The sequence below is a fragment of the Oncorhynchus nerka genome, linkage group LG6 (assembly GCF_034236695.1).
Source record: "Oncorhynchus nerka isolate Pitt River linkage group LG6, Oner_Uvic_2.0, whole genome shotgun sequence".
Classification (NCBI taxonomy): domain Eukaryota; kingdom Metazoa; phylum Chordata; class Actinopteri; order Salmoniformes; family Salmonidae; genus Oncorhynchus; species Oncorhynchus nerka.
The window spans coordinates 51,048,779-51,064,823 of record NC_088401.1 but is presented as its reverse complement, the minus strand read 5'-3'; the positions used below and the strand labels follow the sequence as shown (position 1 = coordinate 51,064,823).

General features: G+C 46.1%; 1 protein-coding gene across 14 annotated transcripts in view; it reads left to right on the top strand.

The window, feature by feature from the left end:
• LOC115130030 (protocadherin gamma-A11-like) overlaps window positions 1-15,350 on the top strand; it is a 198,381-nt gene extending 183,031 nt beyond the window's left edge. For 13 of the 14 annotated variants that reach the window (XM_065019632.1, XM_065019631.1, XM_065019635.1 and 10 more), the window contains exons 2-4: window positions 891-949; window positions 7,140-7,237; window positions 12,327-15,350. In XM_065019632.1, the coding sequence (XP_064875704.1) occupies window positions 891-949; window positions 7,140-7,237; window positions 12,327-12,616 (447 nt within the window). In that variant the 3' untranslated portion in view covers window positions 12,617-15,350. The remainder of the gene's footprint in view (window positions 1-890; window positions 950-7,139; window positions 7,238-12,326) is intronic. The other variant, XM_065019627.1, reaches the window with a different exon arrangement.
• Window positions 15,351-16,045: the final 695 nt, after the last annotated feature.

Here is a 16,045-nt window from a genome sequence, read left to right as displayed (position 1 = left end):
TCTTTCCCCCTCTCTCTCTGGTTTCTGTTGAAAAACACAATCAGGTCTTTATGAGTGGGCTGTGAATTACACAGGCAGAGCGTGAGGAGTCCTTGGGGCACTCAGTCATGGCCCTGGGGATCTTAATGATTCTAGTATCATGTCAGAGTTCTTATCGCTGTGAATCAGCCAAGACCACATTTTAGACCAGCACTGTTTATGTGTCACCTATTTGTATTGACCCTGGTGAATCAATGTTAGGGAGCTTCTCATCAATGAAGCCCTCTTGTCTTGTCTGAATCTGATAAACAAAGACATTGATCATGTAAAAGCTTCAGTGGAGGCTTTATGAAGTTAGATGCACCGTATTGAGGATAGAATCATCAACCAGGACCGATCTCTACTCCATATCTTGTGGAATCCCATACATTTAGTTGAGTTTTTGTTTTGTGCCTGTAATTGGGAGCGGAGTCCCTGTGTGTGTCCCTGTGTGTGTCTGTGCGCTTCACTGACGTTTTCTGCTCCATGGATTTCAGAACAAAATGGCCACCCATCTAGGCTGAGAGATGTATGCCTTTTATTCAGCCCCCCGACCACAGGCGAAAAGACTACATGCCAGAGGCGGCTGGCCGGAGGAGCTATAGGAGGACAGGCTCATCGTAATGGAATGGAGTTAATGGAACGGAGTCAAACATTTGGTTTCCATATGTTTGATACTGTTACAGTGATTCCATCCCAGCCATTACAATGAGACAGTCCTCCTATAGCTCCTCCGGCCAGCCTCCTCTGGTAAACACACACACACACACACGGATGGACAGAGACAATACACACATAAGACAGGCAGTCCCATGGTCCTGTTGGTGTGTAGAAACAGAGATTTGACATTGTATTTTGTGTTCTCTTCACAGCAAAAGCCTCCGAACGCTGACTGGCGCTTCACACAAGGACAGAGACCTGGACCCAGTGGGTGAGTACATAGACTCTTCTACACACACACACACACACACACACACACACACACACACACACACACACACACACACACACACACACACACACACACACACACACACACGAGATGGGGAGACATAGATTGAGCGATGGCTAGGAAAGAGAGGGAGAGATAGAGAGATGGGATTAAGGAGAAGCTGTGGTCCTGTGAGGCTCAGTCGGTAGAGCATATGGGCCAGCCATACATAAAATGGATGCACGCATTTACTGTCAGCCATTTTGGATTATTTAGCATCTGCTGAATGGCATTGGGCTCCTGAGTGGCGGAGCTGTCTAAGGCGCTGCGCCACTCTGGAGTGCAAGAGGCAGTCACTGCAGTCCCTGGGTCGAATCTAGGCTGCATCGCATCCGGCCGTGATCGGGAGTCCCATAGGGCGGCGCACAATTGGGCCAGCAATCGTCCAGGCTTGGAAGGGGTAGACCGTCATTGTAAATAAGAATTTGTTCTTAACTGACTGGCCTAGTTAAATAAAGGTTAAATAATACAATTTTAAAAAGACATTATATTAGGAAGCAGTAGGAACATACTTTGCTTATGGGCCCATTGTGCGCAGCGGAGGTGATATCAGCAACTGAGGCACAGAGACTTTGTGTAGATGAGAATCTGGAGCTCCTGAGATTCCATCTGAGCCCTGACTCCTCTGAGTGAACAGGCTGCTCTCTGCCTCACACACAAAATGGCCGCCATTCCTCTCCCTCCCTCTACTCTCACAGAGTCTGTGTGCCATCACTCAGTACTGCTGAAGAGAGTAGGGGAGCAGAGTGAGGGGGGGGAGGGAGAACATAAGTGCACTAACATATACACATTCTAGCTCATTGATCGCGTTTGTGTTTCCATCTGGGTGATAGCATCTGATTGATCACTTGTGATATACTGTTTGGACATCAGTGATTGGCTGTTTCATGGTGGTAGAGGGGAAACTACATCTACTGACATAAATCAGTTTGTGTGTGTGACTGTTTCTCCATCGGTTATTTGGCCTACATTGTGTGCCAAACTGCTGATCACGCCGCAACAGTTTCCACAACATAACTTTTACACAACACATTCCATGAGTCAAGAACCATCTGAGTGGGTGCGGGGTGGGCTCTCCAGTCCTAGCTTGCTTCTCCTACCACTTGGGACACGCACGCACGCACGCGCGCACACACACACACACACACACACACACACACACACACACACACACACACACACACACACACACACACACACACACACACACACACACACACACACACACACACACACACACACACACACACACACACACACACACACACACACACACACACACACACACAGAGTTTTAACAAGGAACAAAAACATGAGAGCTTTCCATGTTGGAAGCCACTGAGGTTATGGGTACATTGGGAACGATCCATTTGGAGAACCTGACTTCTTCTTTGAACCATTATGTGGATGTCACAGGCTCAACACTTCCCACAGAAACGCGGAGCTCCGCTGAGTTGATGTTGCCTGATCTTTGCCTGGCCTGTAGATCCAGATGGAATAGTGTAACACTCCTCTTGTGTTTCCCAGTCTCTACAACCACAATGGTGCTCACATAAGATGGACGCCGAAGCGAGGCACAAGGTATCAACGTGTGTATTAGTATAGAGAGTGTGGTCACTTTATGGCCTCGACAACTTGTTCTGGATCGGGTTTTTGTTTGTTGTTGAGGCACCCGTAAATGGGTCATGTTGAAACTGTTGTAAGGGAAACTGATCTAAAACCAGTTGTTAAGGGCAGAGAGTAGCTACAGTGGTTCTTCCTGTAGGTAGGTAGAGCTCTGCAGCGCTGTGTGTAGATACCCCCTGACCCTTTAGCTATAGCGCAGATTCACTGATCTAAAACCAGTTGTTAAGGGCAGAGAGTAGCTACAGTGGTTCTTCCTGTAGGTAGGTAGAGCTCTGCAGCGCTGTGTGTAGATACCCCCTGACCCTTTAGCTATAGCGCAGATTCACTAGCCTGTGCCGAGCTGGGCTATTGGTCTCTCTGTGAAAGTCAGACTTTGATGAGGATCTCCGATTGGTTCACTTCGGTGCAGTGTGGTTTTTAGTTTGTGCGCTGTGTGTATTTCGTGGTAGTTTTACTCAGCGTGGTGTGGCTGTGGAATCAAAGACTGTCGAATATTTGTCCTTTTTTTAGTTTTGTGTAAAATGTGTTTTATCCCAAGTAGAGAGTGTGCGTTGAGTTTGCTGTGTTTCCCAGACACAATGCCACTTGTAGATCTCCTATAGCTCTATGTGGTCTTCTTCTCATATGCCTTTTCCTGGTGGCCAGAAAAGGAGGGCTTTGAAACAACTGTCCGATGAGAGATTGGACCCAGCTGGCTGTGAGGGCATTGAACAGGAACGTCTAAAGAAGGACTGGAATGCATTCGACTTTATAGAAGGATTGGACAAGAGTTCCCATAGTTGAAGTGGACAGTAGAGTTTAGGAAGCGGTATGAAAGGCTTCCTCCTAGATAAGATGCCTGTTTCATGCATGGTTACAGATGCAGCTCTGACTGACCAGTTAGATTGAACCCTCTGGACATGACCAGTCATCATCTCAGCCACAGGAAGAGATAGTCCTGAATGCAGGAAGTGATTATTCGGACCACAGGAAGTCATAGAGCAGGGAGATGCTAATTTGTGATAAACAAGGCGTCCTCTTTGTCTCTCTAGTCCACAAAAGGAAACCAATCAAAATGGCGGTTCTGCTGGCTCCACTTACCACGCTTTAACCTGGTCTGGTTCTCGTTTGGGATGCTGGCACTGGTCAACGACTCCTTCGCACTTTGGCACATAAGTAATACCCCTTTAAAAAAATGTGGCTGAACATTTTGGCAAGCTGGACCGCACCACTTCTTAAAAACAAAAATCTCTCTCTCTCTCTCTCCCCCCCCCCCCCCCCCCCCCAGCCTGGTTACTTTCCCAGTCCATATGCCTTTGTCCAGTGGGTTTTTAATTGGTTTCAAGCAGAGACCAAAGGAAGGGCAGTCGCTTATTATTTTTTTTTTTTACTGCAGCCAATAACACACACACACATTCTTTTTTACTGCTGCTCATAGAAGGCAGTAAGCTGGATGTGAGACACTCACGTCCTTTTAACCCCTCGCGTGCCATTCTGTTTCTTCTCTGGCTCTTCAAACAGGGGCACAGCCTTTACCCACAACCCCCTGGTGCTATTGCTTTAGGCCATCAAACAGCTACTGAAATGGTCCAATCACTGAGGGACTGATGTGGATCAAAACCATCAGTAGAAATGCCAGACCTATAAGTGTGTGTGTGTGTGTGTGTGTCTAAGAGGTATGGAAGTTAGTGAGTGTAATCAAGAGCAGGTCTACTCCTTTTCTTCCTCTGCATGCAAAATTAGACTTTAAACAAAACAACCCTTTGAAGATTTACGCTGCCCATATGGAAATGTTCAACGCTCCGTGTGTGTGTGTGTGTGTGTGTGTGTGTGTGTTGTTGTGTAGCCAGCTGTTCCCTTTTACTGTGGTGCCATTATGTTTCATCACATTTACTACATTGTGTTGTGCTGATGGCCATTGTTTAAATAGTGAGCCAATGTGTTTCAGGCACTTTTATTTCCATTTCCAGCAGACATTTTGAGCAAAATGTTTGTAACATAAAATCGCAGTATCGAATGACAATACATTTCGTATCGGCACCTACAGAACCAGTCAAAAGTTTGGACACACACACTCCTTCCAGGGTTTTTCTTTATTTTGGCTATTTTCTACATTGTAGAATAATAGTGGATACATCGACACTATGAAATAACACATACAGTTGAAGTGAGAAGTTTACATACACCGTAGCCAAATGCATTTAAACTCAGTTTTTCACAATCCCTGACATTTAATCCAAGTAAAAAATGAGTTTAGATCACCACTTTATTTTAAGAATGTGAAATGTCAGAATAATAGTAGAGAGAATTATTTATTTCAGCATTTGTTTCTTTCATCACATTCCCAGTGGGTCAGAAGTTTACATACACTCAATTAGTATTTGGTAGCATCGCCTTTAAATTGTTTAACTTGGGTCAAACGTTTTGGGTAGCCTTCCACAAGCTTCCCACAATAAGTTGGGTGAATTGTGGCCCATCCCTCCCTGCTGGTGTAACTGAGTCAGGTTTGTAGGCCTCCTTGCTCGCAAACACTTTCAGTTCTGCCCACAAATGTTCTATGGGATTGAGGTCTGGGCTTTGTGATGCCAACTCCAATATCTTTACCTTAAGCAATTTTGCCACAACATTGGAAGTATGCTTGGGGTCATTGTTCATTTGGAAGACCCGTTCCAAAAAGTATACCAAGCTTTAACTTCCTGACTGATGTCTTGAGATGTTGCTTCAATATATCCACATAATTCCCCTTCCTCATGCTGCCATCTATTTTGTGAAGTGCACCAGTCCCTCCTGCAGCAAAGCACCCCCACAACATGATGCTGCCACCCCCGTGCTACACGGTTGGGATGGTGTTCTTCGGCTTGCAAGCCTCCCCCTTTTTCCTCCAAACATAACTATCGTCATTATGGCCAAACAGTTCTATTTTTGTTTCATCAGACCAGAGGACATTTCTCCAAAAAGTATGATCTTTGTCCCCATGTGCAGTTGCAAACAGTAAACAATTGTTGGAAAAATGACATTTGTCATGCATAAAGTAGATGTCCTAACCGACTTGCCAAAACTATAGTTTTTTAACAAGACATTTGTGGAGTGGTTAAAAAACGAGTTTTAATGACTCCAACCTAAGTGTATGTAAACTTCCGACTTCAACTGTATGGAATCGCGTAGTAACCAAAAAAGTGTTAAACAAATCAAAATACATTTTATATTTGATATTCTTCAAGGTAGCCACCCTTTGCCTTGATGATAGTTTTGCACACACTTGGCATTCTCTCAACCAGCTTCATGAGGTAGTCACCTAGAATGTATTTCAATTAACAGGTGTGCCTTGTTCATTCATGGAATTTCTTTCATTTTTAAATTTACCAGCCTCAGAAATTGCAGCCCAAATAAATGCTTCACAGAGTTCAAGTAACAGACACATCTCAACATAAACTGTCCAGAGGAGACTGCGTGAATCAGGCCTTCATGGTCGAAATGCTGCACAGGAACCATTACTAAAGGACACCAATAATAAGAATCGACTTGATTGGGCCAAGGAAACACGAGCAATGTACATTAGACCGGTGGAGTCCAAATGTGAGATTTTTGGTTCCAACTGCCGTGTCTTTGTGAAAAGCAGAGTAGGTGAACGGATGATCTCTGCATGTGTGATTCCCACCGTGAAGCATGGAGGAGGTGGTGTGATGGTGCTTTGCTGGTGACCCTGTCTGTAATCTATTTAGAATTCAAGGCATACTTAACCAGCATGGCTACCACAGCATTCTGCAGTGATACACCATCCCATCTGGTTTGCACTTAGTGGGACAATCATTTGTTTTTCAACAGGACAATGACCCTAAACACACCTCCAGGCTGTGTAAGGACTATTTGACCAAGAAGGAGAGTGATGGAGTACTGCATCAGATGACCTGGCCTCCACAATCACCCGACCTCATCCCAATTGAGATGGTTTGGGATGAATTGGACACCAGAGTAAAAGAAAAGCAGCCAACAAGTGCTCAGCATATGTGGGAACTCATTCAAGACTGCTGGAAAAGCATTCCTCATGAAGCTGGTTGAGAGAATGGCAAGAGTGTGCAAAGCTGTTATCAAGGCAAATGGTGGTTACTTTGAAGAATCTAAAATATATTTAGTTTTGTTTAACACTTTGTTTGGTTACTGCATTATTCCATACGATTCATTTCATAGTGTTGATGTCTTCACTATTCTACTACAATGTAGAAAATAGTAAAAATGTTTTAAAAAACTTGAATGAGTAGGTGTGTCCAAACTGTTGAGTGGTCCTGTAGGTATCAGCATAATATTATAGGTCCCCTGGACCGTGTGTGTGTGTGTGTGTGTGTGTACACGCCATCTTCGTTTCTCTGCGTTGCCTGCGGGCTGTGTCTGCTAATCATCAGACCCTGTATCAAAGACCACCCACCGTCACACCAGGGACCAGCAACACACAATAACACAAGCAGTACAGTTCTAAAATGGCCGCTGGTTGTTGATGTATGTATCCCCTCTCTCTCTCTCCCTGCAGGGCTGGAGGTCCCCCTGAGATGGCCATGGGAACAGGACCCTGGCCCAACCCCCCCACTGAGGCCGAGCAGCTCCAAGCCCTGATGGCCGCAGCCAACGGTGAGTCCAACACTTCTCCATTCATCTCTCTGTTTTTCTATCACTTGTTCCCATCCTCTACCACTCTCTCAAGCCCTCTTTTTTATGGTCTACCTGCAGACCCATATCACACTCTATCCCTCTCTTTTCGTCATCACCACATGCCTCTGACATTCAATAATTTCCTCTCTCTCTCGCTCTCTCTCTCTGTGGTGTTGTATAATGGGGGGACAGGGGAAGGTAGGGAGGGGTCAGGGTTTGTTCCTGTTTGGTTAGAGGGCATGAAGCCAGACTCATTGATAAAGCCCTCTCTATCCTCATTGATGTTTCTATGGCCCATTGTACTCACACACACACACACACCAGTTCAAAGACTATATCAAATGCTACCAGCAGTACTCCAGATATATACAGTAACTACAGAAACCTGTTTAATGCAATAATATTACAGTCCTGAGTGTTTGCACTGTATACAGTTCCCACACCTGCCAACATATATTGGCAAACAGAACGCAGCACACAGTGTTAGCACACACACGTGACACAGACACACACAGTGTTAGCACACACACATGACAGACACAGTGTTAGCACACACACGTGACACAGACACACGCAGTGTTAGCACACACACATGACACAGACACAGTGTTAGCACACACACATGACACAGACACAAGCAGTGTTAGCACACACACATGACACAGACACACACAGTGTTAGCACACACACGTGACACAGACACACACAGTGTTAGCACACACACGTGACACAGACACACACAGTGTTAGCACACACACGTGACACAGACACACACAGTGTTAGCACACACACGTGACACAGACACACGCAGTGTTAGCACACACACCCGACACAGACACACACAGTGTTAGCACACACACGTGACACAGACACACGCAGTGTTAGCACACACACCCAACACAGACACACACAGTGTTAGCACACACACACAACACAGACACACACACAGTGTTAGCACACACACATGACACAGACAGTGTTAGCACACACACGTGACACAGACACACACAGTGTTAGCACACACATGACACAGACACACACAGTGTTAGCACACACGTGACACAGACACAGTGTTAGCACACACACATGACACAGACACACAGTGTTAGCACACACACATGACACAGACAGTGTTAGCACACACACATGACACAGACACACGCAGTGTTAGCACACACACACACAACACAGACACACGCAGTGTTAGCACAAACACGTGACACAGACACACACAGTGTTAGCACACACACACACAACACAGACACACACAGTGTTAGCACACACACGTGACACAGACACACAGTGTTAGCACACACACCCAATACAGACACACACAGTGTTAGCACACACACACAACACAGACACACACAACACAGACACACACAGTGTTAGCACACACACGCAGCACAGACACACACAGTGTTAGCACACACACACATGACACAGACACACACAGTGTTAGCACACACACACACACAACACAGACACACACAGTGTTAGCACACACACACACACAACACAGACACACGCAGTGTTAGCACACACACGTGACAGACACACACAGTGTTAGCACAAACACACACAACACAGACACACGCAGTGTTAGCACAAACACGTGATACAGACACACACCGTGTTAGCACACACACACAAGACACACACAGTGTTAGCACACACACAACAGACACACACAGTGTTAGCACACACACACAACACAGACACACACAGTGTTAGCACACACACACACACAGTGTTAGCACACACACACAGTGTTAGCACACACACACAACACAGACACACACAGTGTTAACACACACCCAACACAGACACACACAGTGTTAGCACACACACACAACACAGACACACAGTGTTAACACACACCCAACACAGATACACACAGTGTTAGCACACACACACAGTGTTAGCACACACACACAACACAGACACACACAGTGTTAACACACACCCAACACAGACACACACAGTGTTAGCACACACACACAGTGTTAGCACACACACACAACACAGACACACACACAGTGTTAGCACACACACACAACACAGACACACACAGTGTTAACACACACCCAACACAGACACACACAGTGTTAGCACACACACACAGTGTTAGCACACACACAACACAGACACACACAGTGTTAGCACACACACACAGTGTTAGCACACACACACAACACAGACACACACAGTGTTAGCACACACACACAACACAGACACACAGTGTTAGCACACACACACAGTGTTAGCACACACACACAACACAGACACACACAGTGTTAGCACACACACACATGTTCTCTTGCCCGTGCAGAGCAAACGATTCAGAGCTCTATGACATCACAGCCCTTCCCTTCCCCCTATGCTTTTTCTGCCGCAGTTACTGCTCACACACACACACACACACACACACACACACACACACACACACACACACACACACACACACACACAGAGAGAGAGTGAGTGACTCATTCTTGGGCTGTTGCTGCAGATTGCCTTCTAATCGCTCTAGCACAGAAACACATCAGGTTGGCCTTGAGAGCAAGGCCCACCAACACACACACACACACATACACCTCTGTGTGGTAAGACCTCATACCACACAGACTCCTGTCATTGTTTCCATTGTTATTATTACCATTGACACATCAAATGAAATCTATTTTTATTTGTCACATGCTTCCTAAAACAACAGGTGTAGACTAGCAGTGGAATGTTTAATTCCGGGTCATTTTCCAACAATGCAGAGTTTAACTTAATGAGAAAAAAATAACAATAGAAGAATATGGAATAAATACACAGTGAATAACTATAATGAATAACAATAACATGGCTATATCCAAGGAGTACCAGTACCGAGTCCATGTGCAGTGGTACGAGGTAATTAAGTAGCAGTCTTTGGGGGTAGAAGCTGTTCAGGGTCCTGTTGGTTCCAGACTTGGTACACTGGTACCGCTTGCCGTGCTGTAGCAGAGAGAACGGTCTGTGGCTTGGGGTGGCTGAAGTCTTTGACAACTTCTTGGGCCTTCCCCTGACACCACCTGGTATAAAGGTCCTGGATGGCAGGGAGCTAGGCCCCAGTGATGTAGTGGGCTGTACCCACCACCCTCGGTGGCGCCTCTTGCGGTCGGATACCTTGCAGTTGCCGTACCAGGCGGTGATGCAGCCAGTCCAAATGAACTTCTTGAGGATCTGAGGGCACATGCTAAGGGGGAAAAGGCATTTCGTTCCCTCTTCACAACTGTGGACCATGTTAATTCCTTAGTGATGTTGACACCGAGGAACTTGAAGCTCTTGACCCGCTCCACTATCACCCCGTCAATGTGGGTGGGGGCGTGCTCGCCCCTCCATTTCCTGTGGTCCACGAACAGCTCCTTTGTCTTGCTGATATTGAGGAAGAAATTGATGTCCTGGCACCACACTGCCAGGTCACTGACCTCCTCCCTATAGGCTGCCTCATCATCATCGGTTATCAGTCCTACCACCGTTTTGTAGTCAGCATACTTGATGAAGGTGTTGGAGTCGTGCGTGTCCATGCAGTCCTGGGCGAACTGGGAGTACAGCAGGGGACTAAGCACGCACCCCTGAAGTGCGGCCCACTTGTTGATGGTCAGCGTGAAGGATGTGTTGTTGCCTACCCTCACCGTCCGAGGGCGGTCCGTTAGTAGGTCCAGGATCCAGTTGCAGAGGGAGGTGTTCAGTCGCAGGGTCCTGAGCTTAGTAATAAGCTTGAAGGACACTATGGTGTTGAACACAGAGCTGTAGTCCATGAATAGCAATCTCACATAGGTGTTCCTCTTGTCCAGGTGGGGGAGGGCAGTGTGGAGTCCAATAGAGATTGCGGCATCTGTGGATCTGTTTTGTCGGTATGTCAATCAGAGTGGGTCCAGAGTGTCTGGGATGATGCTGTTGATGTGAGCCATGACCAGCCTTTCAAAGCATTTCATGGCAATAGATGTGAGTGCTGCGGGGGATGAGTGCTAAAGATGTGAGTGCTACCTTCTCCCTCAGACACACACACACTCCTTCCTCCTAGACGCTGCTCACACACACACACACCGGACATGAGCCTGAGGTTTCCATTCGGAGAGTGATAGAACGTTCTGTCTCTGGCTGGATGATGTCTATTGGTCATCACAATGAGGTAGAGGAAACACTCCCTTTCAGACAGAGCCGGAGCAGACGAGTCACGATGACAACTGGAAACAGAGGGATCAGAATGTTATTCAAGGCAGCTAGATGTTTATGCAGTAGTGCCATCGGTGCCTGCTGTTCCTTGACACTACCAAACAGTGGTTGCACAACCAGGAAAGCACAGGCAGTTAAAAAGCAGAAACAACGTTGTGGAAGAAGCTATTGTCCCAGATTTTTTTCCTCTGAAGTCTAATTATACTAGCGTGTGTGTGTGTGTGTGTGTGTGTGAGCTTGTGTGTGAGCTTGTGTGTGTGTGTACGTGTGTGTGTGTGTGTGTGAGTGAGCTTGTGTGTGTATAAGCATGTGTAAGTGTATGTGTGTTTACGGCTGCCTGCGCTGTGTGTTGCAGAGCCAGAGAGCAGGGAATAGCGGAGGGGACGTGTGTGTGTGTGTCTCTGTAGCTCTGCAATGCAGGGGCTGGGAGAGAATTACGAGCTAGAAGCTACGTCACCCGCACACAGCCAGAGCACACATAATGGAAAAACACACACACACATTCAGCAATGAACACAGACGCACACCATAAATGCAAAATGTTCTCCACCTCGACAAAATGTCAGCACACATTCACCATTTTGTAACACCAGTCTCTCTCTCTCTGCCTTTCTCTCTTTTTTTTCTCACTCACACTCTTGCAGTCTCTCTCAACTCTCTTATTTTCAGTCCAATTAGCTTTACATAAGCATGCCAACAGTTTTACCAGAGCAATGAGTGCTGTAGCATATATACAAGTCATAATGGATATGTAACAAACCTATACTGCAAGTCATCACTGCAATGTCAGAACACCTTATTCATATGTTCCATCTCTCCCCTCCTCTCCTCCTCCCCGCTCTGCCCCTCTTTCCCCCAGAAGTGAGCGAGGCGACCGCAACCCTGGGGCCGGGCACCATGGGACTAAGCACCCGTTACAGCCCCCAGTTCACCCTGCAGCACGTGCCCGACTACCGCCAGAACGTCTACATCCCTGGCAGCACCGCCACCTTGACCTCCAACCCCCAGCAGCAGCAGCAGCAGCAGATGGCAGCCCAACATCAGGCCCTGCAGGCCCAGCCTTCTGAGGCCGCCCCTCAGCCTGAACCCCCCAAGGCTGCCCAGACCCCCGCCTCCAAGAAGAAGTCCACCAAGAAGGAGAAGAAGTAGGATGGGTGGAGGATGGATAGATATGGAAAATACGATGAGAAAAGAGAAAACCGAACCGATGAGGACTGAAATCCCCCCCCCACCCCACCCCCTACGTTTCCTCTCAATGCGTTTACTCTAACCAGGGTCTGGATTCTATTGGTCACGCTCATATGATAACACGAAATATGGAGATGTTTGCGAATGTTTGTCTTTGGGCTCTTGAATCTGGAATGCGTTGACATTTTGTTTTTGTTTTCTTGATGAAAGCTATCTAGAAACAGTTGTTTTCTTGCTGAAAGCTATCTAGAAACAGTTGTTTTCTTGCTGAAAGCTATCTAGAAACAGTTGTTTTCTTGCTGAAAGCTATCTAGAAACAGTTGTTTTCTTGCTGAAAGCTATCTAGAAACAGTTGTTTTCTTGCTGAAAGCTATCTAGAAACAGTTGTTTTCTTTGGAAAGTCTATATGTTCTAAAAAAACAAAAGAAGTATTATCAGTATTTGCAGATACGGAAGACTGGGGATTCAGGGGGGATTGTGTTTTGGTTAAATCAATACATTTGGATGCACTTCAGACACAACAGAGTGTAAACAACTTTGCTCAGATAACAAGGATTTGCCCAGTGATGTATTCACGTATTCATGTTGGATTATAATTATAATTCCTTATTTTCCTGAGACTGAAAGTAGATCCTTGTTTGACTATAGTAGATTGCCATGATAAGATTCCTATATAGGATCAGCCTTATAGGATCCTACACCACAGCTCTTTGGGACACGGGAATGGGCATTCCATTGTACTGGTACAGTAGTATTCCGATCTGCATGTCCCTATGTGTTCAAACCACAGACCTTCCAGAAGATTCAACTATGCATTGAATTAGTGTTGCAACGAGGACGACCACCTTAAAAAAAAAATACAGGTCGACAAATGCCCTCGTAGCGTTTACCTGATGTGGTATCTAAAAACTATAAATATTATTTTGTAAGCGTAGTTAAATGGTAAGATTTGAATCTTTCACTGTTTATATGACCTGAGCATGAACTCTATTAGAAAAGTAGCACCGAGGATGAGGGGCATGTTATAGTACTATCAGCCCTATTTTCTGGCTTGTTGGCATAGTAGGCGCTGCCCCCCTTTTAAAACTACCCAGATGGGTATAGAGACCCTCCTGCTGCCCACCCATGCACCTCTATCCCCTCCTCAACCAGATGATGTGCCCTCCCCTCACTGGCTGTCCCACTTTGAGAGCCAGACCATAGAGATGCACTGTTCATACTATAAAGATGAGACGCAGGGTCAAAATAACTTCAAAGTAGAGATCTTTCACGGCGTGCTTAGGAGTTAGACAATTCTTAGGCCGCTAGAGTCTAGATTGAGTGTTCATCCCTTGCTACCTACCCTGAAGTGCTGATGACTATATTTCTTGACGTGGGAAGTGTTTTTTTGATGACTCAGCAGTATAAGATAAGTATGAAGTCTTTTCTTTGCCGCCAGTCTGTCCGGCAACTAGCTGGACACCACTGCATGAAGAGGGCAGCTTACAGGCTGGGTTCAAGGGGGAGTGGAGAGCGGTGGGCTGAGTGGTACGACGTCTGGCTTTGTACAATCAGATTGCCGGGGAGGGGGGGCAATGACCTTGTCTCTACTCACTGAATGTACACAGGCCCCACTGTTGACCCTCCCTCCTAGTCCACCCCGAAACGTCCTCGAATGCACTGACCCAGGTTAGAGGTCAACAGAGCCAAGCACATCCCTCCATGTCACAGAGGAGATACCACTTCAGAAGCAGGGAGGAGGGACAGAGTTAGCTCTTCGCTGTATCTATCCCCTCTGTAAATGCATTCTGGCAACGCTAACCTCAGACTCTCCCCTTGCTTCCATCCCTCCACCCCCTGGTCCTGTGAAGGCTCTCCCCTTGCTTCCATCCCTCCACCCCCTGGTCCTGTGAAGGCTCTCCCCTTGCTTCTATCCCTCCACCCCCTGGTCCTGTGAAGGCTCTCCCCTTGCTTCCATCCCTCCACCCCCTGGTCCTGTGAGGGCTCTTCCCCTCTGTAAATAAACACTAGTCCTGTCGATGGTATGAGCCAATTGTTTGTATAGTACGGACCACATCCAGAATTTTCAAACTAAAAGTCCTCTCTCCTCAAGGCGTGGCTTACTGGAATGTGTTGTATTTGTTTTTCAAGAAAAATAAGAAAACTACAACGGGGGAAAAAAAATGTTCTTCAACAGTTTGTGTTGCAATGTAGTAACTAAGCACCATGAAGGCCAACTAACTAACTCTTCAGTGTAAATATAAAGAAAGTTGCTAATACCTTTAGACGATAAGTAAACAGAGTGACACACACGTAGACTAGTTAACTTGTGATATGTGTTGCGCATATTATTGTGTTCATTTTCTCTCTCTCTATTTTACTACCCTGTAAAAGAAACGAAACAAAAAAAATTATATTGAAAAAAAATGTTTCTATCCTTCTGTAACTTTTTTTCCCGTGCTTTATCTTGTGCATTTGCGCAAGAATGCCTCTCTGTCCATATGAGCAAATGATTATAAATATTATGTGTGTGTGTACGTCCGTCCGCTGCTGAATTAATCCTCTCTCGTGCTGTAATATCTCTCTTATGAAATGCTTAGACCTCCTACGCTCCTCCCGGTGTTTAGTCTCTTCATTTTTATGCTAATATTTATATTACTGTTTTACTTTCTCTTGAACACTGACATTTCAAATAAAAGGCTCTGAAATCATTAAACGCTCACCTTCCGTCTTTTCTAAACATCCGCCTTGGTTTGTACGGTAACTAAAATACAATCACTTTATTTTTCCCAAGGGAACTTAAAGATGGGGTCTTTTGTTTTGTATAGAATCACAATGCAAAAAGTCAACACAATTCACAGTGCAGAACGATACAGTATTCAAGACGAACACAAAGTCCCTATGAATATAATTGGGTTCCTTGAGTGGTGCAGCAGTCTAAGGCACTGCATCTCAGTGCTAGAGATGTCACCACAGACTCTGGTTTGAGCCCGGGCTGTATCACAACCAACCGTGATCAGGAGTCCCATAGGGCGGCACACAATTGGCCCAGTGTCGTCCGGGTTAGGGCGGGGTTTGGGCGGGGTAGGCCGTCACTGTAAACATGAATTTCCAGATCTTAAATTGTAGCATAATCACGTATCATGACTATAGATGGGCCTAGCCAAGAAATTACAGCACATCAAATAAGTAAGAATTCCAGTCTTTTGTTTGCTAGGCGTTTTAAGTGGCAGTAGTTCTGCATGGGTTCACTGAGGGGTTGTAGTGTTGCTTCGTTTTAACTGAGGCACACATCCACCAAGCTTCATCAGCACCACGCTCTCCCACAATCCTCTGCTCCCAGCAGACTCCGCTCCCTCCCACGCCCGTTTGAAGTATCTTCTGAATACGGAGGGAAATGGGATGAGGGGA